Source organism: Equus quagga, chromosome 7 (genome assembly GCF_021613505.1).
Source record: "Equus quagga isolate Etosha38 chromosome 7, UCLA_HA_Equagga_1.0, whole genome shotgun sequence".
NCBI lineage: Eukaryota > Metazoa > Chordata > Mammalia > Perissodactyla > Equidae > Equus > Equus quagga.
The window spans coordinates 62,895,748-62,922,643 of record NC_060273.1 but is presented as its reverse complement, the minus strand read 5'-3'; the positions used below and the strand labels follow the sequence as shown (position 1 = coordinate 62,922,643).

At 38.7% G+C, this 26,896-nt stretch overlaps 1 protein-coding gene across 5 annotated transcripts in view; it reads right to left on the bottom strand.

The window, feature by feature from the left end:
- EBF1 (EBF transcription factor 1) overlaps positions 1–26,896 on the bottom strand; it is a 381,707-nt gene that overhangs the window by 61,900 nt on the left and 292,911 nt on the right. For all 5 annotated transcript variants that reach the window (XM_046668002.1, XM_046667997.1, XM_046668000.1 and 2 more), the window contains exon 10: positions 18,306–18,432. In XM_046668002.1, coding sequence (XP_046523958.1) covers positions 18,306–18,432 — 127 coding nt within the window. The remainder of the gene's footprint in view (positions 1–18,305; positions 18,433–26,896) is intronic.

Below are 26,896 nucleotides of genomic sequence, written 5' to 3'. Positions count from 1 at the left end.
GATCAGCTATGATATGACATTTATCTTCATGAATTTGGGACACCACTACAAAACAACCAACAGTTCATTTTGACAATCTGTTTGCCAAAAGGGAAAAAACAATGTTTTAAAACAACTCAAATGCACCTGCCATTTAAAAGCATCAATGATTAAAAAAAAAACCATGATCTATTAGAAAAGTAATCTTAATGTTCTTCTTAATTCAGGCACTACAGAAGCTAAGTAATCACTGTTGCAATTAATTGCTTTCTTGTTGCTTGCCACTTTCCTTTCATTACAAGAAATTAAAGGGTAGAAGCAACTTATTCAATATATATATACTCAAGCTGAGATGAGCTGACATCATTTACTGCATTTGTACTTCCCAAACATTGTCTGGTTACTCTTTTAAAACTAAAATTCCTCTAGCTCCAAACTGACTTAGCATACTCCCTGCAGTGATACATTCGATAATCATGACTCAAAAATGTGGAGCTAGAAGGGACTGAGATAATCCGTTGTCACTCCCATATTTATCACCACATTTCCTGAATCACCCAGCTTCGTAATGATGATTTCTTTCCGTTCTTTGCACTGTTTGGCAACTACATGTTTTGTGAATACCTAAGAATGCTTATAAATATTCTCTTTCCTTGCAGCCAATAAATCTTTAAAATTAAAAGACAAAGTTAAAACGACTTCTGCACTTCACCAACGTCTCTAGTAAATGTACCATACATCCTGCAATTTCAATATTCACAGTTTAAGACTCAGTGATGACTTTCAATCTTACTTTGTGGATAAAGAAAGAGGGTATGCTTTGCAGTTTATTGAAAGCTATTTTGGGAGTCAGTCTTGATGGTTAGACGTTTTATTCTTTCTGCTTCTCCATCCTTCCCTCTCCATCCTCCTTTACTGACACCAGGCATCAGCCTCTTCTTCCATGGAACTATCTTTTTTTTTCTTTTAGAGTCACAAATGGGGAGACAAATATTATAGAAACAACAATTTCAAGGATCTGGTGCAATGACATGGATCAATGCTTATTGAAATTTCAGGAAGCTTGATCTGCTGAGAATATAGTCAGCTGGTATAGCTCATATTTCTAGATAATGCTCACAGAGTGGCTGGGGGATGGGTAGGGAAAGCGAAGCTTCTGGGCAAATGACAGCATGGCTTTAGCCCTGGGGAAAATCCACAAATGCTCAGAAATGAAAACGTGTTTGCTTGGGTGATGCTGTGCAGGCTTGAAGTGCTACCCCCTCATATACTGCCGTAATTCTACTGTGCTAATTGCTATTTAAAGAGCCCTCCGGCCCCCAGTATGCTCTACCAGATCACCTCTCTTATTTCTTTCATACCACTTTTACCGATCTGATAATTATCGTATTTACTTCTTAACTTCTGTATTGCCTTCCTTCCCTTACTAGAATACAAGTGTCTTGAGGGCAAGAACCTCACCTTTCTGGGTCACAGAGCCTAGAAGGTGCCTGGAACATAATAGGTATCAAAACTTATTTATTAAATTGGAATTTCAATATTATTGCATCCTCTCCTCCAAAAAAAAAAAATGAGAACAAAATATTCATGTTTCCTCAACACTACTTATAGAAAAATCTTAAAGTCTATAAAGAACCTAGAATTCTTCAGCAGTGAATATAGTCTGCCATTTTAAGGAGTTTCTGTGATGACAGCACACTGTCAAGTTAACTTGTCATTTAACATCTTAGAAATTATAGATAAATTTATAAATTCATGATTTGTGAACATGAATTTCAAAGTTTCAGGCCATATTAAAGATATTGCTCAGAAAATACGATACTCCCACCTAATCCAAAAATTGTCTTAAAATATAAAACAATGCCACATTGAAGCAAAAGCCAACATTTTTCATAGTCCAAAGTGGCATAAATGTATTCTTTTCCCTTTAATGACTTAAGAAGAAATACAACAGACGCATGCTTCTTCAGCCAAGACAAGAATTGCTTCCAAACACGAGAACCCATTATATCAGACGAAGATGTGTTTGGTCCCTAAATGAACCACACAGCACTGGAATTGTCATTAGCTACTATAAGGCAATGGAGAACTTATAAAATCAGAGCCAATGCGTTATTAAGACCAGGCACAGTGGCTTTAAGGCAATATAGATTTCTGAGCTATTTATTTATTTATTATTATTATTGAGGGTCCCACTCTCCCAGCTGCAACAATCCCACCTCTGCAGGGCCCGTGTAACAAGGCGATAGTATCTGAGAAATAATGAGCGAAGGAATGCTGTTCTTTCTTTCAGAGCAATCTCAGGTGCGATCTTATACCGTAAAGGACTGGATCAATACTCCCAGCAGCAAGCCGCTCAATACCCCCTGAATTATTGCTTCATTTTTCTTCTTATTATAGATGAGTTGTGTTATTATTTTCCCCAAATCGATATTTTACAACCTTTTTTATCCGTTTCTCCATAAATTTTGTGATTACTTTAAACTGGGAATTCCGGTACACTAAATAAGATGCAGTATCTGAAAGGGATGGAATGTACTGACACGTTTTTTGTTTTTGTTTTTGTTTCACTCTTTTACACACAATGCCTTGTTTAAAGGCACATCATAATCAATAGCCAAAGGAACATTTTCATGGAGAAAAGTTTAACATAACCCTGTGCTTGCAAAATAAAACTGTAAGTCCTTTCAGATAGCAGCAGCCCAAATAACACCGAGCTAAAAAACACAAAAGGAGGCCCAATTGATCAGCACTTTGCATCTGAAATTTCATTCCTAATGCTTCTTCTCCCCTCCAATTAAAGGGCCAATGCAATTCCCTTAAATTGTTTCTCAGAAAGGAGATAACTCTATGCACCTTGGAGAGATTTAATTGGCTTCTATAGCTGTCTCCTGCTAAGTGTTTAAAACATCAGCAAATCAAATCATGTAAACTCATACTCTGTTCTGCTGTCGGTTGCTCCAAGCTTGATTATTTAGATGTTAGCATTAGCAGTGCCTACATTTAACGAAAGACATCGGGAATATATTCCCTCTGTGAGTTCCGGGATGACTTGAGTTAATTCTATGCTTCCTATGAAATAATGTGTGTTATTTGGCAGAGAATGCTCAGTGGTAACTAAATAATCATTACAGTGCAGCCTGTGGTAATTACATGGTAATTCACATTAACTTCATAATAAGCACTGTATTTTTCACTATATCCATCTGAGAATGAGGCAGAATCATAGTCTTTCATTTCTTTTTAATGCCACCCAAAATAAAAATAAAGTAAAATCATTTTAAGGGCAGGAGGACAAGGAATATAATCCTGGTGAGTTAAGCTACAGATTTCATTAAAGAAATACTTAAATCCATTAAGTCCAATTAGACATGACATCCCAGAATTCACAAACAGTAGTTCTAATAAACTCATTAAAATTTTTTGGTGGCTTCTTTAGAAAATGGAAGAATATTATATTATAGGCTGTTATATTACATTAAGGTTTTATAATTTTATATGGGCTCTTCTCTTTTTATGTAAAAGCCTACGAAACTTTTATAAGAATAGTTCTGCTTAAATCAATGAGTCTTAAACAACAATGTGCTTCTTGTAACATGTACTTAATAATGCAATAAACTATTCTAAGCAGTATAGAATAAAATGGGAAGCACTTTATTCTGACTGGCTGAAAGGTATCAGGCTATAGGGACTCAATTCCTTATAGTATTGCAGTGCACAATTTATACTCAAATCTCCATTTACATACCTATTACTAAATTTGAGCAATTATGAAGTCCTAAAACTGCTTTTCCATTACAACCTGGACCCTTAGAAGGATTCACACCATGAACACATCACATACAAGTATATGAAAAAGTATTCTGAGGAGAAGAAAGCAGTGGGAACAACTTTAATTGAATACTTATATTAGCAGATTAAATTAGGTCTGTTTTTAAATGAGCCACCCTTAATTAGCTGCAGTTAAGAAAGTGGAATTAATATATTTTAGTTTTTACTCTACTCACTACATTTAGCATCAATAGACAACTGGACTGTTTTTGCTTTTCACGAACAACTGAGTGCCTTTTTAGGAAAGTCTGAAAAAAACCTCTCTTATTTGAATTCTAACACAAGCCCCAAGTAAAGCTTAGAGATGAACCCCTTTATACAATCTTGATTTCTTTTTTATGAGTTGGAAAATGCCATCGCTACAGTGATACCCTCCCTCACCGATAACTGCAGGACAGGGCTGACAACAAAGCACGCACTCATTCATTATCAGCCGGTCAGGCAGAGGACACTGTGCCAGGCACACAGCAGAGATCTCTTCCCAGGCAGGTTTTAATCTTGTTCCTAATTACCACCATCTTGCAAATGTTTCTTTCTCATGGACCCTGATGATGATGATTTTGCCTCCAAACTCACCAAGCAGAAGATCACTAAGCAGCAAAGTCTAACACATCCTATCTCCTCAAGGACCTCCAGCGAACTGAGATTTAAAGGCAGAATGGAGGGTCCACAGATGCCCTGTGCCTGAGAGAGAATGTCCCGATAACTCCTAACAGGCACTAAACACAAGAGTGTGGCAGGGGACAGTATATTGAGGTGGACTCCGCCAAGTCCCTCCCTGATCTGGACTGTGGGAAAATGAGCCTCCAGTCCCAATGAGGTCTCCCAACAGCTTGCTGGTGTCTGACAGATGTCCTGCTCTTTCAATGGACTTGCACAAAAAGATAGGATGAAGGAAATGCCCTTAACTTGCATGACTCCACTTCACCAATGGTGAAAACGGCCCTTGACTTTTCTGTCAGAATTTGAGTTACTCAGATGTGAAGGAAATCTCCTTCTTTTGTCAACAGGACAATAAAGACGTAAACGGATCAGAACAATGATCACGACACTTGTTTTTAAATAGATCATATATTGTAGGCCCAAGTAATCAAAGAGGCTATACTCTCTCACCCTTTCTTTGAGAGTTTACTCAAAGATTTATGACTTTTACAAATTCAAGAAGAGCCTGACAAATGACCATGGTGATGTCAGTTGAATGATTTTCATATACATGCAAAAATGTGATGTCTTTACATATTTGTAAATGTGAGAGTCCACTCACAAAATAATTAGTAAATCCATTTATATATGATTTGTTATGGCTCTGTATGCAAATCAATTCTGTGCTGGTTTGGGAAAGGCTTTCCTTTGTCTGAGCCTTAGCTGTCTCCTCTACAAAATGGGAAGATTGGTCCAGGCTATCTCCGAGGGCATTCCATCTCTAGAATTCAGGCTTACAGGAGTCTGTTCTCTTGAATCCCTTTTTTGATACAACCTATCGCTAACTGAGCACTTACTAGATGCTATGCTCTAAGCAAAGTTTTTTACATGCATTGTCTAATTTAATCCTCACAGCAATCCTATGAGATATTATCATCTCCATTTTACAGAGGAGCAAACGGAGTCTCAGATTGGTTAAGAAACTACCTAGAAATTGAGAGCTAGAATTCAAATGGGGGTCTGTCTTGACTCAGAGATCTATAGTCTTACAGTTTCTTTATAACTAAACGAGCCTAAGGGGAATATACACAAATATACACTGTTTGGAGACTAGCTCTTAGCTGGCAGGCTGAAGAAAAGGACTCTGGTACAAAGATCTACCACCAGCTGAGTGACTTTAGCCAAGTCTTTTAAACTCTGTAAGCTTAGTTTTCATCATCTATAAAGAAGTCAACAACTTGGGTAACTAGGTTATCTTTATGGCTCACATTCCATAAATTTATGGCCAAGTGTTTCAGTCATTCCTTCATACAGTCTTCCATTCATTGATCTGACTAACACTGATCGAGTGTTCCCACTCTGCGCTAGGCACCATATGACACACTGAGAATACGGTGAGGAACAAGACAGATAAGGACCCCACGTATAACCTAGGGAGAGACACAGACTATACACAAGTAAACAAAGAAACAATCCTGATCATAGCAGCTACTGGTAAGTGCTATGAATAAAAGTGTAATCAAAGTATCAAAAGTAGCATAAGACCATTTTGTAGATGTAAAAATATGAGATACTGAAAAGTATACTCAATTACTTGGAGTACCATAAATCTGATAGGCAGACCCATCACTAGGTGACCTAAATGACCTTAAAGGAACCCCTTTACCTCTCTCTCTAAACCTCACTTTTCACACCTGAAACTGGGGTTAAAAAATTCTTGTCCTTCCTACCTCACAGGTTAACAAAAAAGAATTGAATGGGAAAGGCTTGGTCCACAGTTAAAGACTGCATTTAAGTAAATTTACTTAATTAAGCAGACATAAGACAAAGACGAGCGTTCAGAGGCTCAACAGCCAAGCCTGCACTTTGTCCCCTGACATATAACTTTCTGACAAGTCATAATAGCTTTTAAGCTTTGATGCTAATAATTTTATTAAGCAAAATTTCCAAGCTTTTAGATGATGTTCCTATGTCTTCTGAGCTAACCAGTGCAAATGTTGCATTTTTCTAGTCTTGAAGAAATTGAAGAAGTACAGGACCTAGCAAGTTGGCTCAGAACAGATTCTCCAGAGACACTTTCCTCCACCCAAACCTCCTAATAACCTCAAATAGTCGGCCTGGCCTCAGTGAATATTTAAAAAATCAGTTAACACTAAAAGGAAACAATGCACATGTGTAGCATGACTGGGAAGGCTTTATTCTGTGCAGATATTTAAATGTGAATATATTTTTGGCATTAAACAAAGACCTAAATTAATTCCATATTAACTGGGAGTTGAGACTTCCTGACATTAACCACAAGGCTGATCCCAGGTGGCTCTGCCCAGCAGGTCAGGCTTTCCACCCGTGATGTAAAGAAATGAACTACAGTTGACGATAACAGGAAGAAGATGAACAACAACACTGGGAGGCTGAAGAGCAGTGGGTACAGGGGGAGGTCTGCTCTCCTGCTGTCGTTTCTGCCCATGACTTAGGGAGTCCCAGCTTCTGTCTACCCCTTCATCATTGAGAGGTTTGGGAGGAATTCTCCAAACTGACATTAATGGGATGATTTCCACCTGGACTTTCAGTGCCCTGAATAATATCAGGTCCACTTAAGAGGGTGAACATACGTTATTCAAGTCAAAAATACTATGTGGTATAGTATTCAGTTCATAGCAAGGATCATATACAGCATATGACCCACCAACAGGAAAGATATATCGACATACGGAAATATAGAGAGAGAACATTCCTTTCAAAAAACAGTGCCCAGGGGCCAGCCTGGTGGCACAGTGGTTAAGTTCACACATTCCGCTTCAGTGGCCGGGGGTTCAATGGTTTGGATCCCAGGTGCGGACACGGCACCGCTTGGCAAGCCATGTTGTAGCAGGTGTCCCACACATAAAGTAGAAGAGGATGGGCATGGATGTTAGCTCAGGGCCAGTCTTCCTCAGCAAAAAAAAAATATATATATAAATAGGAAGATTGGCAGCAGATGTTAGCTCAGGGCTAATCTTCTTCTTCTTCAAAAAACAAACAAAAAACAGTGTCTGTGTTATCTATTTGAATAATTTTAAATCTCTCTTATGACAAGGTGCTTTCCCAGTTATGCTATTTTAAACTAAGTGCATACTGTTTGAGGCATAAAACAACCATAATCGATGGTGGTTAGGGGATGCTTACAGAGGTCACTTGAAGAAGTTAGCCAAAACGAAAAGGAGGAATAGAAAATTAAATAAATTTACTAATTTTTCCTAGGAGACTATCCTTTCACCATACAAATGTTCTAAAGATCAGTTTTTAAAACATTGCTGAAAGTGGTTATGTTTGGAGATTTAAATATAGCAAATGGTTACTTATGATAAAATTTCCAGTGAAAGCATCATGCACAGGTTTAGAAAGAGCTATATCTCAAACAACTTAGAGAGAAGGAAATATGATGGGATTAAAAATGGCTCTGGTTTTGATAAAAACAAATAAAATGCTGATTTCAAAGATGGCTGTAAAGAGTTTGAATAAAAGAATAAATTCTGAAAGTGGGAAAAAATTTGTAAATGTAAATTATGTACGCAATTTTAAATATGTACATGTAAATAAATTAATATGCAAAATATTCTAAGTAGATATTTGATAATTCATTGGTATCTATAAATATGTACATGGTTAACTTAGTCCTAAAACTTAAAAACTTTTCATTAGGAAAATGGGGTAACACCTTATATTCAACATCATGCTCTATCCTGCCACATGTGACATTAAAATTTCTATGAAGGAAAACTGTGGCTATCCAACAATAGGGGGTGATTAAGCAAATTATGATGCAACCATGAAATGGACTACTATACACCCACTAAAATGCATTTAAGAAGAATTTGAACTAACAGAGGACATACTTATTTTACAATTTAAATTACCAAGTAGGATGCAAAATTATACTACCTAACCCTGGGGAAGTCACTTCACCTTTCTAAGTTTTCTTATCTTTAAAAGGGCAAATAATAGAGCCAGCCTTACACAGATTCTCAGGGGAAAAAACATTTTAAATTTCAGTAATGCAGAGAGGAAGGTAATTAAGAAAGAAGCAGATAATGTGGGGGAGAAAAGCACAGAATATGAAGGAACCACAGGATAAAAGTCAAGAAAGGCTGCTGGAAGCACACTGGAGTGGAAAGGCAGTAGAGAGAGGAGAGAAAAGAGGAGTTCAAAACGACAGTGGGAAATGCAGCTATCCTAGAAGGGTTGTGCAGAGAGAGACCTGAATTTACCCACCTATTGTTATAATTTTGGACTTAAGTTTCAGATATGTTAAGCATTTTAGATGAGTTCCCATCTTTACTTATGAAAAGTACGGCACTGCTTCTTACAGCAGAGGGGAAGTTACGGACTTCATTGATCCCCAGAGGTGGTTCCAGTTGAAAACACACAGCCCCATGCTGTAGTTGAATGTATGTTTGGGAGCTGGTCCCCACCTCTGAGACGTCAGGCCCTCTGAAATATCAGACCCTCAGAGCTACATACACTCACTCAGTTGGGGATGGCTGATGAGTCCCAACCAATGTGGCCACCAAACGATGCAGGTATAGGACTAATGACCCTGTGCTGTAAGTCTTTCAAGAACAAAAAGAGATGAGAACCCAAATTTAAAGTATCTATGCTTTAACAAGAAAATAAGGATATATCTCATTATAAGATTCTGCTGAGATGTGACACAATTATTAAACATTAAAAATTGTTTTAAATTCATAACACCCTGATGTTTATGATATATTGTTAAGTAAAACAACAAATTAATATTATGTAAGTTATCACCCTATTTTGGTAATGAGGCAGATATATGCACAGGAAAAAGACAAGATATATGTCAATAAAAATAATATTAACAGCTAACATTTAGTGTGTTTATGTTTAAAGTACTGGTAGAAATGTGGGCAATTTTGATATCATTTTAATTATTTTCTATTTGGTGCTTCCTAAATTATCTGAAATCGGTATGTTATGTATTGCTTTGCAATAAAGAAAGAAAAACAAGTTTTAATGCTCTAGTGGGCGCTACATCACTTAGTTAACAATAAACAGAAAGACTAGTGTCTAACTATCACTAACTAACACTGCTAACCACTAACCACTAACAACTGCTGACACGGACAAATAAAACAGAAAACAATCCACCATCAAACATTTGGAATAAATCTTAGGAAAGGAGAAAAAGAAAGAAATTTAGTTCAGTTTCCCTCCCACCCCCCCTCCACCCCTCACCCCTAGGCTATTAGAGAAAGTTTCAACATATATAGCTTAAAAACTGAAGGGTTAATTTATCATGATGTTGGGTAAAAACAAAAACAAAAGCCTTGAAAACCTCCAAATAGTTTATTGGCTTTGAAAACCAAATCATGTTATATCATACTAAATAGATTAGAGGTTCAAGACTTTATAGTATTGCATTATGTTGGCAAGAAGACATATAAAGCTCAGTTCCTACCTTTATTGTTAATAGCTTTCTAATCCCTGACCAGAAATTTATAGTTTAGAAATGGCAACACATCTTAAAGATTAAAGCCATGTGACAAATAGTTCATGTCCCTTAATAACCAAATCACATGCCTTAGATTGGGGAAGCTTATCTGCCTTTCCCTCTATACGGTTTCATTGGTAGGAAATACTTTATATCCCTATTACATGAATGATGAATGGGACCGTTGGTTATGGTCTGTTATTTGCTTGGCTGTAGTCAATATGTTTTCTTTGGACAGGGATTTCTGTGATTTATCTCTCTCCCGGCCTTATCACTTATTAACTCTGGGTAGACAGGAAAAAGCCAAGGTTGTATATAAGGCCTAGTGGCCATTTAGACCTCTAATGTCAGTGAAAATATCCCTTTTAATGATCCTGTTACACTAGCTACTCAAGTCCTGATTACACTCCACTCCAAATAGGAAATAAAGGTCATATTTCTTGGAAAGTACGTACATAAAATATGCAAAATAATATGCTTCCTTCAGACCAGCTTTATTCTTTGCAGAAATGACTTGCATTTTATAGATGTCACAGCAATACAATGGGTACTTTTAGTGACTCTCGTTGCTGTTGTCCCTGTTATGGCACCAACACTGTTTAACTTTACAAACGCCAGCGGGTGCAGGATCACAAATAATATCAACATAGCTCAGATCAGGAGCAATCCTATTTTGTGAAAAAATTCCCTTCAGCGGAGAAGAGGCTTGGGACCTACCCTTTGGATCACAAAAGCAAAAAGAATAAACATTCCCTCTGCCTTGAATTCTTTTCTTTGTGTGTAAATGCCTCATTTGGAGTAATATTCAAGACATGTGGACAGGAGCAGTCTGTTAATTTTTCTTTCTTCTTGGGTCTTTTCCAATTAGGACGCTGCTAAGGCAGAACTGCTAGTCAAGTGTTCATTACACAGCCCTCCTTCAGCTGAATCCTAAGTGAAAACAATCTGATATAAAAGAAAACACATTCTTGACTTCCTTTCCCCAATTCTTCCTGAGTTTGCTTAGGCCTGTCTTTATAACAATTAACATATGTGTAGAATATTACCCTTTGCAAAACATTTTCATGCACATTTGTTCATTGATACTCAAAAGACCCTTGGGACACCCAGAGGAGGAATGGCCCCACCATCCATTAAGCCAAAAAACCTAGTAGCCTAAGCCCTCTGTCCCCCTGATCCCCACATCCAATCCACCTCCAGATCCTGTCCATTCTTCCTCTTGAATACCTCTTGAATCCTCTCACTGTATTCCATCTCCACCCACTACCACCCAAATTGAAGTCATCAAATCTCTGTCCCAGACTAATGCAAAGGCCTCCCAATAGGTCTTCCAACATCCACTCTGGTTTCCTATGCTCCATTCAGCCAAACATTTTTTTTTTCCAAAATGAAAATCTAGTCACATCTACCTGTCATTTCTGACACTTTAAGGACTGTCCATTGCTCTTAAGATGACAAACTTTTCCCCATAGCTTAGAAGTCTTTGCAGAGGCTTGTCCCTGCCCACTTCCCCAGCCTTCTCTCTCACCATTCTCCTCCTCTCTTGACTTTTCAGCCTCACTGGATTTTTTACAGCCTTCCAAGATGCCACATTTCCTCCCATTCAGTGCCTTCTTACATACTTCTCTCTGCTGGAACACTCATTCTCTTTCCCCATCCCCACCCTACCCCTGCACTTCACCAATTGCCAGGTTAACTCTTAATCATCCTTCAAACCTCAGCTCATGAATCTTTACCCGAAGAAAATATCTCTAACTGACGAGTTGGGGTTCCTGTGTTATATGCTTGTCTGAAACTCTGTTCCTGTTTTTCTGGGCACTTACCAGGTTGAAATAGTCCACTTATGAACATCCATGTTCCTCCTAAGACTATAAGAACAGAGACTGTGTCTGATTTTATTCAACACTGTTTTAGAACATTGCCTAGAACTGGTTTAGAATGTTGCCCAGAATAGAACAGGCAATCCACAAATATTTGTGAGATGAGTGAATGAAGTAACAAAAGAAAGTAGTAAAATCAGAATTAGAACCCAGGTCTTTGGATTCCTACTCTAATGCTGAGAAAGAATCAATTTCTTTAATCAAATGAAACCTAGCTCATGTATAATACCAACCAAAATGTGTTCTAATGACCAATTCTTTGGATTTTCAAGAGAAACATTCCCATTGTCTGCTTCTCTGTTTTTGAGTTTACCGTTAGGGAGTATTCACACTGTACTAGCTGCTATCAGGACTGCATTACATACACCGACGTATTTACTCCTTAGATGCAGGTACTATTAAAATTTTCTCATTTTACAGATGAAAACATTAAGAGTATTTATAATATAGATTCAATTCCATCTTTTCTTTAACAGAAAGCCCAACTACTGTGTTCTCTACATGTAAAACTTTGAGCAAAAAGGTATAGATTTTTAATTAACAGTGCTTATTTACATTCTATGTCATCCAGGGCACAAAAATCAATGAGGATCCATTGATCCTGGGCAATACGTCAATCAATTGTTAGGGAATACCTATTGCAAGTAAGATACTGAGTAAAGGTGCTTCAACACAGTGTACAAACTAGTCTAAGATAGGGGAAGGGTAGCTCTTTCCTCTTGGAGATTATGGACTTTTTGTGATGTGTCTACCTAGGAACAAGAGAGCTAAGGGCATAAGGAAGTGAATGATGAATGAGTGGTCCAAGCACACATGACAAAAGATCCAAGGACAGAGACTCTTCCAGCCAATGAGCCATTGGGAACATCGAAGTCACCTAGTCCAGTTGGCTTATTTTACAATGAAGAAACTGTAGTCTGGAACACGTAAGCAACTTATCCTATGTCTCATAGCCAGTTAGCAGCAGAGCTGGGGCTAGAACACAGACCTCCTTGTTCTCAGCCCAGTGCTCTGTCCACTATACTACAGTGGCCAGGGAACACTTCAGAGGGGAAACAGAGTTTGAACTGGACCTTATAAGGAATTACCATGTCCAAAGCTGCTAAATATGAAGTGAGCTTGAGGCACAGCAAGAAGACTGATTTGAGTGGAGCTGAGAAAGCACCGGGCCCAGAGCACAGTGAGCTGTGAGTGCCAAACCTGGGAGTTTGGGCTACATCCTACATACAGTGAGCAAATAGGGAATGTTTCTCTGCAGGGTAATGTTAAGAAGGTGGATTTTTCGAAGCTTTATCTGGCAATGAATTAGTGTAAGAAGAGGCTAAAGAATGCAAGATTCATTAGGTGCTAACTCTCCACTTCTCCCCAGAACTGATGACTTTGTTTATCCCCAGAGTGGAAGCCTTCATTTGTGGAGGAGGTCTTCAAGAACTAATAACAGAGCTTTCTGGCCTGAAAGCTCTTGAACCTGGAGTTGAAGCTGATTATAACCTAAACATCTTTGAAGCAGGCTGGTGATAGACGGTACCCATGTCACTATGGCCTCCAGAGGAAGGGTTGAAGTTTGAGATGGAAATAAGAGAACAGGCATGTGTTGTTCCTGAAAAGTCAACACCAGAGAACGTTATAAATCAGGGCTGCCTTATTAAAATATTTATTGTTTGAGGCCATTCCTGAGAAAATATTTATTATATCAAAATTGTTACAAATGTGAATTTATAAATCTCTTTCTCTTGCTACTTTATATTTTGCTCTTTTTATTTATGGTTGATTGGTGTTACTTGTTTCTTTAATTTACTGATTCCTACAGTTTTGCTACTAAAAATCCTAAAGGACATTTATTAGACCTCCAGGAAAATGATGAGAAGATAAACAATACTACACGTAAAATATTTATACCATGGTAGAGACTCAGCAACAGATGAATGGATGAATAATAATAACAGCCGTCAGTTATTAATGGGAACTACTAATACTCATGCTAGCTCATGCTGGGTGCTTTACACACATTTTCCTGATACTAAAGAGAATCCGTGCAAGGAATTATTCCCTTGTAAAGATGAGGTGACTGTGGTTCAGAGCCATCATATAATGTCCCCAAAACAACCTCTCTAGTAAGTGGTAGAGCTGAGAGTTCAATCTACAACCACTGTCTCTTGAATCCAAGGATTCAATCACTGCTATATTGTCTCCTTGGAAGTGAGGAAGCAAAGAATGGGGGGGGGGGGGGAAAAAAGGGGGGGGGGGGGAAGAAGGGGGGGGGGGGGGGGGGGAAGAAAAGAGGGTGAAGGGAAGAAGAGAGGGAGGGGTAAGAGGGAGAACCTAAGAAGAATGGGGAGAAAAAAGAAAACTTGAAAGACGTGGTGGTACATGTCATTGAGTTTCACAAAGCATGTTCAACCGAAATGGCCCCTTCTAATGGGTCATGCTTCTCCATGCAAAGTTATTTGGGAATGAAGTACAAACAGAAAGTATTTCCAGGAAGAATTTTTACTTCAAAGTTAATTCTGAGACTAATATACAGGGTATTGGTTTAGTCCTTCCACAGGGGCAGGGAGTTTGGTGGAAAATGTTTAGAACAGGAGAACCCAGCAGGAGCAGGGTCTGAGATGTGACCTAACCAGACACCTGAGCTGTCAGATGATCATTCATCGGGACTTTCACCAACTTGCTGGGGAGCAGACAGTATATGGCTCTCAGGCATACTAAAGCTGGCCAAACATCGTCCCGGCGGCCCATTTGTCCAGTCACATTTTCCCCAAAGATAGCAGTCTCTCCAATGGAGAAATAACGGGAATGAAGGTAAAAACTACATTTGGATTTGGCCACTTCTTATCAGGAAAACCAATTCTAAGAACTTTGAAGAAGCAGTTAAAGGCTCCTAAGAGTCTTTTATCAGCTCCCAAGGTTACTTAAAGCTTAGCAGGAGAGATTACAATTCTAAAAGATCCAAGTCACTTAAAGACGTAACAACTGCAGAAAAGCAAGCCGTGAGAACAACAAAGGTATTGGGGAGACCGCCTTCCATGGCAGTGGAGGTTTATGGGGATTTACTTCCGATTGGACTGACTGATCAGACACATGATTAGAGGGGCTTTGAAAACAGTTTTGTCATTTGAAAGGGTTTTTGTTTCCTTCCATTAGAAAATATTACTTAAAATTTAAAGTCAGCCGTGCTCTGCATTTACATAGGAATAACTGGCTACAATAAATAAGATCCGGGAAGTGCTATTGAGCTTCTTTGTTCTGAGCTGGGGTTCACTTCCCTCCCTCACTCTGACTGGGCAAACAGGGGACTGCACATCTGGCAGCTGAGAAGCCCTCCTGTGTCCTGGTCTGAGGAACCAGTGACGGAGAGCCGCGCTCACAGTCCTCGCAAGTGGAGCCAGTTTGCAGGCAATCTGTGTTTAGTCAAATTCCTTCCTCCCTCCCCAAAAAGTCTGCCTTTATTTGCATAGATTAGGCCATGCTGTTCCCGTCTCAGGTTTTTTTTTTTTTTAATGATTATGGATTTTGAGAGACTTCCACATACACACATCCAAACTCTCTCACACACACTCCCCAAACGGCAACAGTGCCTTAATTTGGGTCATTATTTTTCAGTCCTAGGATATTTCTTTTTTTTTTTTAAGGGAAAAATTCCAAGTGACATTCCACTAAGAAACAAGAGGGTTGGCTCATCCCATCCAGAAAACCAAGCCTCACATCTTGAAATGCTGTGGATGTTAAAGAAAATGAAGTGTGAGCTTCTGTGGATGGACAGAAGAGGAGGGCTGCACATTTACAAGGACCTAAGCAGTTGTTTGGATATAAGGAACAGAGAGGTTTTACGACCCATCTCTATGCCTTCGCTAGTAAGTGGTGACAAGCAGGAGGTAAACTGAGCAAATCACAGGGGCTGGCAGCACCAGCCACCAACAAGTGACCTTGGTAGGGGCATTTAAGGCTAATGATCAAGAGGCCCAAATGGGGTTCACCAATTAACAGAGATTCCCTTTTGTTAGAAACGATGTAATGTCACAGAGACTATTAACAGCCAGCTACATCACTGGGGAAGTTTTTCTGCCAATTTCTTTAAAATTTTATTTTTCTAACATGGGGAGAGGTGAGACTCTCTCCTAGAATACTTAAAAATTAAGTCTTCTTGTCTGTTGGCCACAGTTTGAGGCAAGACCAGCAGAAGCGTTTTTCATACTTCAAATTTCCCGCACACTTACACACGTCCATGCACACCAAGGATTTCTCTCTCTTTCTCTTAACTACTTTGCTTCTTAGAATTGCAAATCTGCCCTTTTATCTTTGATCTTAATTCCTGCATGATACAAGTTTTCCAAGATGCGATTTCTTAAATTGACGGCAATTTTTTTTAATGGTTAAAAAAATTCCAAATAATGATGGGTCCCTAGCTATTTTCTTTTGAGAACTTAAGTAATTTAATGGGGATGATTTTTTTTTTTAACTTTTATGGCCAGGTGGCTCAAGGGGATATTTTGTTGAACACTGATTAAAAATAATTTCTTCTAAATGAGACCTGACCACAAAATGGAACCATTAATGGGCAGGGACGTTGTCACCAAAGCGGAATCACGCCTGGTTGCCTCTTGTACCTCCCACCACACGAGCATTTTCTTCTTCTTTTTCTTCTCCTTTTCTTGTTCTTAATAGCAGAGTAAATAAGCAGCCAGCGAGGCCTAAATGTTTTCGGCCAAAAACAGAGTCCAAACTCCTCAGAGAAAACATTTGGCCTCTGTGGTTTTGTAATACGTTCCAGAACACCGAGTTCAGTGAGGAACATTGTGAAAAACTCCCATCCATCGGAATGATGGTGGGGAATGTTACAGTATCAGAAGTTTCAATTGGTCCTTTTCCTGCAGGCCCATAATGAGGCTTGTAAAAAAAAAAAAAATAGTGCTATGTGGAAGTTCTCATGGGAAAAATGAATGGCAAGAAATCCTAGCTTTAAAAGAAACAGCTAATCTGCTAGTTTGATTGTTCTTCAAAACTTACGCTGAACCAATGAGCCTAATTAAAAACACTTGGCCTACTTCTATAAAGCATCATAGCTTTCTCTATGCTTCGTTTGTATACACCACAAAACTCCAGATAGACTATTATTTTTTCAAGTGCTCACTAACAAAGTGCTGACTTTGTTGGGATGGCTGAGCTAATTTCTTGAACTCAGTGTGAAACCTTAGCTAAACAAAATTGTGGTAATTTTCCTTAATTTGTAAAAGTGATTGGAGTGCAAACAAAATTTTCCTCTTGGGTCAATCCTATAATTTTCAATTAACTAAAACTAATCGTCAGGCAGGCACCAAACCTGCATTTTGTTTAAAGGGCTGGGAGGCATTTCCAAGGGTCAGGATGCATTAATTGTTTTTATAATTTTGAGAGAGAGAGAGAGAGGGAGAGAGACACTAAGAAGCATGGTTGGTTTTATTCCTAGTATTAAAATACAAAAGGAAAGATGCTTTGAGGTAAAATGTCACAGCAAAATAAAATCTGTCCATTTAATGGTACAGTTATAATCAGGATGTGTTAGAGTTATCGCTTCGCTGCTCTGAAGTCTCTGTGAAAGCAACTTCCACTCTGTACTTAATGTGGCCTTGTGGTCCTTTATTGAATGAAGAAGGAAATGTGGGACCAGGTCCTGGAGACAGTTCCCCGATGAGTGCTACTGAGCAGAGGGCCCAGAATGTCACTACTCCCAGTGTGGTCCTTGGACCAGCAGCATCAGCCTCACCTAGGAGCTTGTTAGAAAATCAGAGTCTTAGGTCCCACTCAGAGCTACTGAATCAGAATCCGAATTGTAAAAAGATCCCTGGCTGTTTGGTTCGCACGTTACAATCTGAGAATCTCTTAAAGTGCACACTGGGCACTTAGACTGTGTATTTGATGTATTTCCACAGAGAACCTGCCTGGCTCTCTCCATCTGATGCAAGGGAATTCACATTCACCCTGTAACCCTAGCTTCTTACTGCAGGGTGGACCCAAGTGCCAAGGCCGTTTGGGGAGGGCAAAATGCAGCTTACAGGCGAAGAAAGTACCAACCCAGAATTAAATATGAAAACTACCAATTGTCTTTAATACAAATGCTATGATCAGGTCAGAAGAAAGTCGTACTGTTCACTAAAGTGCAACTCTACTCCGTAAAGCAAACAAACCCAACACAGATGGTTAACATCCAGAGAGACTCAGAACTGTCTAGCACTTCCTTCCCTTTCCCTTGTTTCTCACACTGCTTCTTTAGGTATCCAACCAGTATTTCCACTGAACATGTCATGCAGCATCCTGTCATTCAACACCCAATGAATTCTTAAATAATAATAATAACATTAAAAGCAACTCATTTGGTCATACATATGGTGAAATGGAGAAAGACAGCAGGTCTTAACAGCAACTAGACTTAAAAATAAAACACAAACTGATACATACAAGTCAAGGTAAAAGATCCACAAGGCCAAGGCAGTGGTTCTTACCTGTGTAAATGAATCTTCCCGGTGTCCCTTTGCAGAACTGTTTGGATTTGTAGGACAATGTGACTTCTACAACACCAGGGATGTGCCGAGGAGGGGTCTGCACACGGATGGCATGAGGAGTAATCAACTGGAGGAGACATTTCGGGAAAAAAAATTGTCATTGCAATATGTAAAAAGACTCATTTCATAGCACTCCTATCAGATCTCAATAAGCAAAGCTTTAAAACACATAATTAACCTGTCAATGTCTAAATACAATCTTAATGGAACCTGTATAAAAGACATTGACAACAATATTTACAAGTGCTCTGAGTACAGCCATAACAACTTTATCTGAGTTTTCCTACACGGCAGGCACTCTGCTTCCTGGTCTGAAAAGTGAACCTGGCCTAATGAAATGATTTATCTACTACAGGATATCCTTTGGAAAATCTCTGTTTGAAGCAGACATCCAAATCAGTGCTGAGCTCTGCCATGCCTGTCCAGAGGTTGGTGGGTCTGGTGTTTGAACTGAGCCCCTAAACATGTGGGAAACACAGAGGTAGGAAATCAGTGGGCCAAGGCACTCTGATTAGCTGCAGAGCACACGTATGAAATAGCCCCGAAGACCACTTGGTGCCTTAACTACCAGAGGCACAATCAAAGAGCTTTCAAGGAGAAACCAAAGAAGCTGCCTCCCTGGAATAGCTCACGGATCTGGCAGAACTAAGAACTGTCCATAAAAGGGAAATGAAAGGTTGGGGAGGGGTCTGCAGAATGATCACTGGTCCGTTACACAATGCCACGTGCACAACGAGAAAGTTCCCTTCTGAACTCTGTTGGCAATCAGATTACACTGCAAAGCAGAATTTATTTTTTATTACTCTTATCTTTGTTTATATAACTAAAATGTTATTAATGGCCATAAAACTGGCATTATCTGGTTCTTTGAAAAATCCAGCCCTGGTATTTGACTAGTTGACCTCCGATGATGCTGGATTCTACATGTTCCCTCTATGGTGTCTGCAAGTGCCCACTCCTTGATCCTTTCAGATTCACTTAGCTCAATATTTGTGATACTGAGTCAGTATACAATGGGTTATCATTTGAGTTTGTACTAACTTATGTTTGTGCTGTTCTTATGGGTGTAACTTAGAAAGGGCTTTTGTTTTAACGTGCAAAACAGGCCCGATTCAAATGTTTCCCCCAGAGAATCTAGATGACACTCAAGAACGCCAGCCCCTGGGACTCATCTGGGTAAACTGTCCTAACACCAAGTCCTGGGGAAAAGAACGTAAGAAAGTTGCTACTGCTAAAGTCCACAAGTAATTTCTGTCAAATGCTCTTCCTTGAAACATAAAGAAAAAGCCATCTGCATAAAAATCATTTTAACTAGATACAGATAGAAATGCCTATCCTCTTCCATAGAATGTGTGGAGCCTTAGCTTATTTGCTGGAGACACACAAAAGATATTTCTGCAAGACCATGTTTATGTGAAACCCCTGAAGACTGAGTTCATCTCCATGGCTGGGTGTTTTGGATGGCTATGGGTTTACCCATAAAACACAAAAAAATTCACTTAAAATTTCGTTCTTCTCATACTGAATTTCTTCCAAAACGCACTGTGTTTTCTACTATAAACAAAGTTTATATAAGTTAATTTAGCCTTGATAAATCAAGATCATCATTTGGAATACCCCTTATTATATCTTGCTGTAATACAGAAAAGCCTTAAGGGACTACTGAGGTATAAGGGATCATTTTCCCCTAAACTAAATGGCCTCGAATAGCTGCGACTTTTAAATCGTTTCTATATTATTCAGTTCCTTTGTCTTTTTCCTTCTGGTATCCTTTGCAGCTTCTAATCTGCTCTTCTAATTTGTAAGCTTTGAAATCAGGAAATCAAATTTACTATCACATAGAGGATAGGAGAAGGAAAGAAGCTCTGAAGGGCAGTAAAAGATGATCTTCCAAAATCAAGCGCATGTTTAATCTCAACTGCTCGGAGAGTGTTTTTGCAACACTGGGAATTAACACTTGTTGAGTGCCTAGGAAGTATCTACCACATTGCTAAGGATTTTACATACGAATGTGAATTTGGCCAGAACACTGGCTTTTATTATTATCCCTTTTTTTTCAGATGTGAAAACAGAATCTTAAAATGGTTAAGTTGCTTGCACAACATCACCCTTGTTAGAGCAAGTTAAAGCAAAAAGTGACATCGATGCAGTTCAAAAAACGGCAGGGACAAATACTTTCTATCTAATTATAGAGAAGCAATTGTTCATAAGGAAAAATTTTAAAGGTAGAGACAAATTCAAATTTTTCAGATGCAAAGACTGTGTGTGTGCTTTTTTCTACCTCTGCACTATATTCATTTTTCATTTACCACCTGCTCCTTGGCTGTGTTTCGGATGGTGGAAGTCATCATACTGTTATATTCCAAATAGATGGTATGCTTCTATTTTTGAGTTACTTGGAATGTAGAGTAACATTAATTCACAATAATACTTAGGAGAGCTTTCAGCCAGTTAGAAAATACTTCACCTGCCTTCCCTTTTCTCCAGGGGAATAAATTTTAAAAGATGTAAAGATATTAGTAAATAAATGAATGGAGACATCTTTTTAAGTATGAGAACTTACTCCCTATGAGTTACTACGCTGAAGAACAAAATTCACGGGCTTTATGAATTGATAAGATATGACTGCAATGAAACTACTGACGAGAGTAGGGTGCTGGCATAAGCATCAGGCTCAGGAAATTGAAACAAATTTTCATTTACAATTTCATTTTCAATTTTAATCAATCACCCTAAGGCAGAGATTCCTTCTTGAAATAACTATCATTCATAAATGAGGTAGAATATGAATCATCATTAGAGAATGAATGTGTTGATGTTTTCCTTGCTGCGGATGTTAGTCTGGGAACAACCTCTGGAATTGACACGTGATATTGATGGCTTGCGGAGGAAAAACATTTTATCTGACTTTTATCAATTTAAAAGCATAGGCTTATTTACTAATCACTCAAAGAATCATAGAATTTGTTGCTGCAGGGAATGCTACTAATCATTTAAAACTAACACTCTCATTTTAACGACTAAGGACACCAAAGTCCAGAAAAGTCTAGTGGCTTCAAAAATTGACCCAACATCTTAGGGGAAGGACGAGGTCTAGAGCTGGAAGTCTAGAATCCAAGACCCCCAACCTCTATCCCAGGATAAACTTCCCACCTTGTTCTAATCTGGTTGAACTAAGGCAAGCCACTCTAAACAAGAGAAGGACCAACGGTTCTGCTAAGTCTAAAACGTCCAAACTTCCATCATTGGAATGCCACTTTCTCAGTTTGCCATATCTTATATACCACCTATACAATTATGTACTTAATATTTTAAAAATTTATTACCTTTTTGTTTAAAATAACATTTTAAAAGGAAACTTTGTATCACTACTGCAACTGGAAAATTGGTATCCCCTGCCAAAATAAGAAGGTACTGTAGGTGGTAATCTTAAAGTTGCCATGATGTTGTTAAATTCTAGCTAGATAATGCTGACAACCTAAAGCAGTTTACTGAAAAGGGAGACGTGCTAGTGTTAGATGTTACAGACTTATTAGCCTCAACTGAGTCCTCCTCCGTTAATGTAAATCAGGAGGATTAAAAGAGAAACAAAAGGAGAATAACTTTCTCATTATGTGATTCAGTTCTACTTAATGTCTACGTCAAATCGAAAACTGTTTGCTCTGCTACCAGGGACACAGCCCCATACTTTGGGAAATACGGTTCTAAGTGATTAGAGAACAGATTCACTCTTTTGACTTAACTTCCTTAAATCACAAACCAAACAATTTGAGCTAAAAATAAATATTCTTCTGAAACTCTAGCATCTGACACTGCTTTCTCCCTTCTTGGAAGTCTCCACTTTCTTCACTTCTGTGACGCTAATTATCAGACCTAAGATTTGCAGAATGTCTGATGGTTTACCAAAGCACTTCCACATTCACCGTCTTTTAAAACCCATCCTTGTGGGATATGTATTCCAGATGAGAAAAGTTGAGGATCAGGCAAGTTAATTAATATTATTTGAAACATTAGGAAGAAAACCATTCTCTTATGCCTGTAAATAAGTGTTTTCCAGAGCCCTTCTCTTATTCATTGGTTCCTGTTTTCCTCATTTCCCGAATTTTCCTTTCTGCCAACTTGTTAAGTGTAGAAATTTCACAAGTTTTGTTCTACCTTTTCTTCTCTTTTTACTTGCCTAACATTTCTTGAATTCATCCATTGGCTCAACAACCTCAGCCAAACTGACTTCCAAATCTACACGTGTAGCTTTGATCCCTTTGGCCAAGCATCAGCTTTTATGAGCAACAGAGTCGCAGAATCTCCCCAAACATGTCTTATTGCCACCTCAATCTCAACATGACCCAAGCCAAATTTGCCATCTTACTACTTATAAATGTATTTCTTGCTCCTGTGTTCCCTCTCTCAGCTAAGGGAATGTTACCCTTTAAGTCACCCAAAACAGAAAACTTGGGATCATCTTTAGTTTTTCCCCCTTCGATTTTTCTTTTAGTCGTGTTGATTCTACCCCACCTCCTCAGCCATGAATGAATTCCACTGGCTCTTTGCTTCTCCACTTTCTCCTGTTCAGGTTTTCACCATTTCTTACTCACATTATTACAATATTATAATTGCCTTCTAAATGGTCTCTCTCTATCTCTACTTTCTCCATGAAAATTATCTTCTTCAAATACAACTCATCAGGTCATTTCCTGACTCAAATCCTCAACTGTCCCCTTTGCATACAATATAGTCCAAACTCCTGGGCATAATTTTTAGGGTGTAGCAAGGCCTGACAGCAAATCTCCTTTTCTAGCCATACTTCCCACTTTGCCTTTCCACATTCTGGAAAGTAGGGCAGGTGGAGACATGAAAACACCGCAGCCTTGCCCAACATCTTTGCCTTGTTCATGCCATTCCTTGCCTAAACATTTCCCTACTGACACTCTATTTGTTCTTTAAGACCTTGATCATATGCTCCCTCTTCCAATAAGTTTTACCTGATCCTAAGAGTCAGAGTGACCTGCACCTTTGTAAGAATGTATATAATTATGGCATTTATACTGTAACACTTAGCATCCTATTTTGCTTTGTGCCATAAATATTTTCCTACCCATCTTTCTCCCAGTAGACAGTCTCTGAGATCAGCAAGAGGGTCTAACTCCTATTCGTATCCTCTAAACTATTTAACCTAATGCCTTACATAGAGGATATTTCCGAAATCTATCTGGAATAAATACCTACATAAATTAGGCCAGAATTCTACTAGATGTTTGACTCCATTAGGTATAGTAATCCCTATTCATATGAACCCACTGTTCTTAACCTGATAATATTTAACTCCCATTCCCTAGCTAAGCTGCTCTTAAAATTAATTATCCAATTGACCCAGCACTCAGGTCCCTGCATGAGACTACTGCTCAGATTTCATCTAAGTGGTGGAAAAGAAGAGGATGTCTAAAGGTCTGTGACTCCAGTGAGAAGGGATAAGATGAAACAAAGAAGAAGAAAAAAGGTTAAGAAAGTGATAGTAAAATAGTACTAAAAAGCAGCCCACAAAAGATCAATGTTAAAATGTTAATAGTGTTTATTTCTGGACTGATGACATTAGATGTGATTCATCTTCTCTCTTTTCCTCCTCATGTGTCTGTGTGTATTTGTGTGTGTGTGTGTGCATTTGCACAGGAAACAATAATTATGTAAATAATTCTGGAATAAATTAATTTGTACATTTTCAGGTGTTACTTTTATTATGCAAAAAATATTACTAAAGATCAAAAGTAGAATAATATCAGTTTTGTGCAATATGTATTGCATGCAATTATATAAAAATTAGATATATATTTGAATGGAAGAAAGACTAAAAGGAAAATCATTAAAGTGTCAAGAGAAGTTACCACTAGATGGTAAAGTTACAGGTAATTTTATTTTCCTTCGCATATCTTTCTAACTTCTCAATAGTAAGAAGGTATTAATATTATAATCAGAAGAAATAACATTTAAATGTTGAATTATAGTGAACAAAACACACATGGTCTCTGCAAGGTCCCAGGAGGGGCTGCCAGCACACCAAGGACATGTTGGGAGTGGTAATTATGCTCCCTCTGAGCAGCTTGTGTGAGCATCTTCTCTTCTCCTGACTCAGAGCACAAGACCAGAAGAGTCCTGTGGTAGGTGGCCAGATGGGGCACGCTTGCTGCGACCCCTGGGTGCAAAATGAAGCTGCTACGGCCATTGAGAGAGACGGATGGAGCACAGACATGAGGGTGGTGGGTGGGGGCTGTCCTCCACAGAAGTGCAAGAAACAGGAGAGAGGAACCCCTCAGTGGATGCACGGAGGACTGTGGAGGAGGCATGGAGATGGAGGCAAAACTTCAAAGAGGTAGTGTGCAAAGTCTGGAAGCCCGGAAGAGGGGTATGGGAGACAACAATTCTCCAAATGGTTTTTATAAAAGCCTCCTGCAGTATCAAAAGCATGATTCGCATGGTAAGTAAATGAGAGTACCTGGTACTTAAAAACGTTAATGGAATCATGTCATAGAATTATGGAGAGAAAAGGCAAGTCTTGGGAATTACTTTCTTCTCTGAGAGCCAGTAGCACTTATTATCTGTATCACTCAGCTCACACTAAATGGACAATGGTGATGACCTTGGTGGTGACTTCAGCAGCAATGACTTTTCATCGTCTTCTAACTACATGCGAAGTACTGTGCAAAGCTCCTTCAGTGATTTCTGTCCTGTAGTAGTAGGGGCAGGTATGGGTATTAGAAGGTTCACAGACAAGGAAAATGAGTTTCAAGAAAGTTAAGAAATGTGATCAATTAGAAGTGGCGCGTCTGCCTGACTGATGACTGCCATTATAGATCCACGGCTGTCCCTCCCTACTGCTGTTCATTGTTTTCCCACAATTCCTGGCACTTGTCTTGTACTTTTCACCCTACCTCCACTGTTGACAGGGTCGACTGGGTCCTCAGTTTCTCCTAGAACCTCAAAGGTTCTGGGAACACAATAGGTACTCAAAATAACCTTTCTCATTGGTGAGAGGCTAGCTGAGAATTATTCCTCAGGCAAAACAAGAAAGCCATTCCAAGATAAGCCTTTATGCATGTTTTTCAACCAATGGGACTACATGAAATAAATGTAATTTGAAGTTCCAAGCCACAAAGCCAAAAAAATAACTGGGATTACTAGAAAGCACACAAGTGATTTTTCATTACTAGCCTTAGGATTTAATATTTAGCCTTAATCACTTTCAACACTAAAAAGTAAAAAAAAAAAAAAAAAAAAAAAACCCAAAACAAGCACAGACTTAAAGAGAAGGAGCAAAAGGAAGGAAAACTTTCTTCTCTGGAAAAATAATTATATTTATGACCAGAAAAAGCCCAAAGCGGGCACTGGTACAGTGGTTTTTAGGTGTTAACCCATCCAAGGGTCTGGGTTCTAAGGTAGGCCGGCCCATTCGTCCACTGTCACCCTCTGTGCCTCAGTTTACTGATCTCATACTGCACTGACTTATCTGCTCTGCGGGAGTACTTATAATAATAATGTTAAATATGCTTTGTGTTTGGGTAGAGCTTCTCAAGGGACCCTAAAGCACTTTCCAGATTAATTTTTTAATTTATGTATTAATAATTCTCACAGCAACCTGCCTCCTCCTCAATTAGTATAATAATACCACCTCTTTTGAGATAGGCAGGGGGTGCTGAGTGATGGACATGAAGCAGACACTTAAATAAGGAAATGGTAACATGAAAGCATAATTAAAGCTTTGAAACCGAATAGACAAAGGAGTTTTCAAATGACACCAAAGTGGCAGTGACCACACAAGCAAACTTATTTTCCTTCCAATCTAGAACATTCATCTTTCTATAGTTAAATATGGCATTTAAAAAATATTATTTTCAGGAGTTCCTGAAGGAAGTTGAAATATGAAAAGTGTATATTCTTGGTGGATGTACCGGCTGAACCTCCATATTCTATCTCTATTCCGCTGAAGTGGATACAACATAAATCAGGGGATGCCGGCGCTTCTCCGGAGTTCCTCAGTGTATTCTGGTTTGTTCCTTAATCAGAGTTCTCTGGGTTTCGTAACACAGATTTTTTTCATTCCCAAGAACTGCCTGTCTCCAAGGCAGTATATGATTTCTCAGGGAACGTGAGAGAAAGCCAGTGGAGACATTTACTGTTTCACAAACATTCTGGTTTCCTTTTGTCCTTTCAAGAAAATAACTTTAAACCAATGTTTAGCAAAATATGTTGGGTCACATGAATTCCCAAAGATAAACTTTATGTATGAATGTCAGAGGAGACTCTTGAAAATAAAGTCTCAGGAATTGAGTTAAATGGGAGATTTAAAACCTAGCTTTTGAACAGTCAGCAGTATTTCTTAAAACTGCCTGAAATTTTTCTCATATAGATATGGCCACAGACATGGACACGTAGTAGAGAGATGGAGATATATTTTCCTATTGATTGTCTGCATCCCTCAACTAGACTATAAGCTCCATGAGGATATGAGCTCTGTCTTGTTTTCACTACGATTTGCTCCCGCA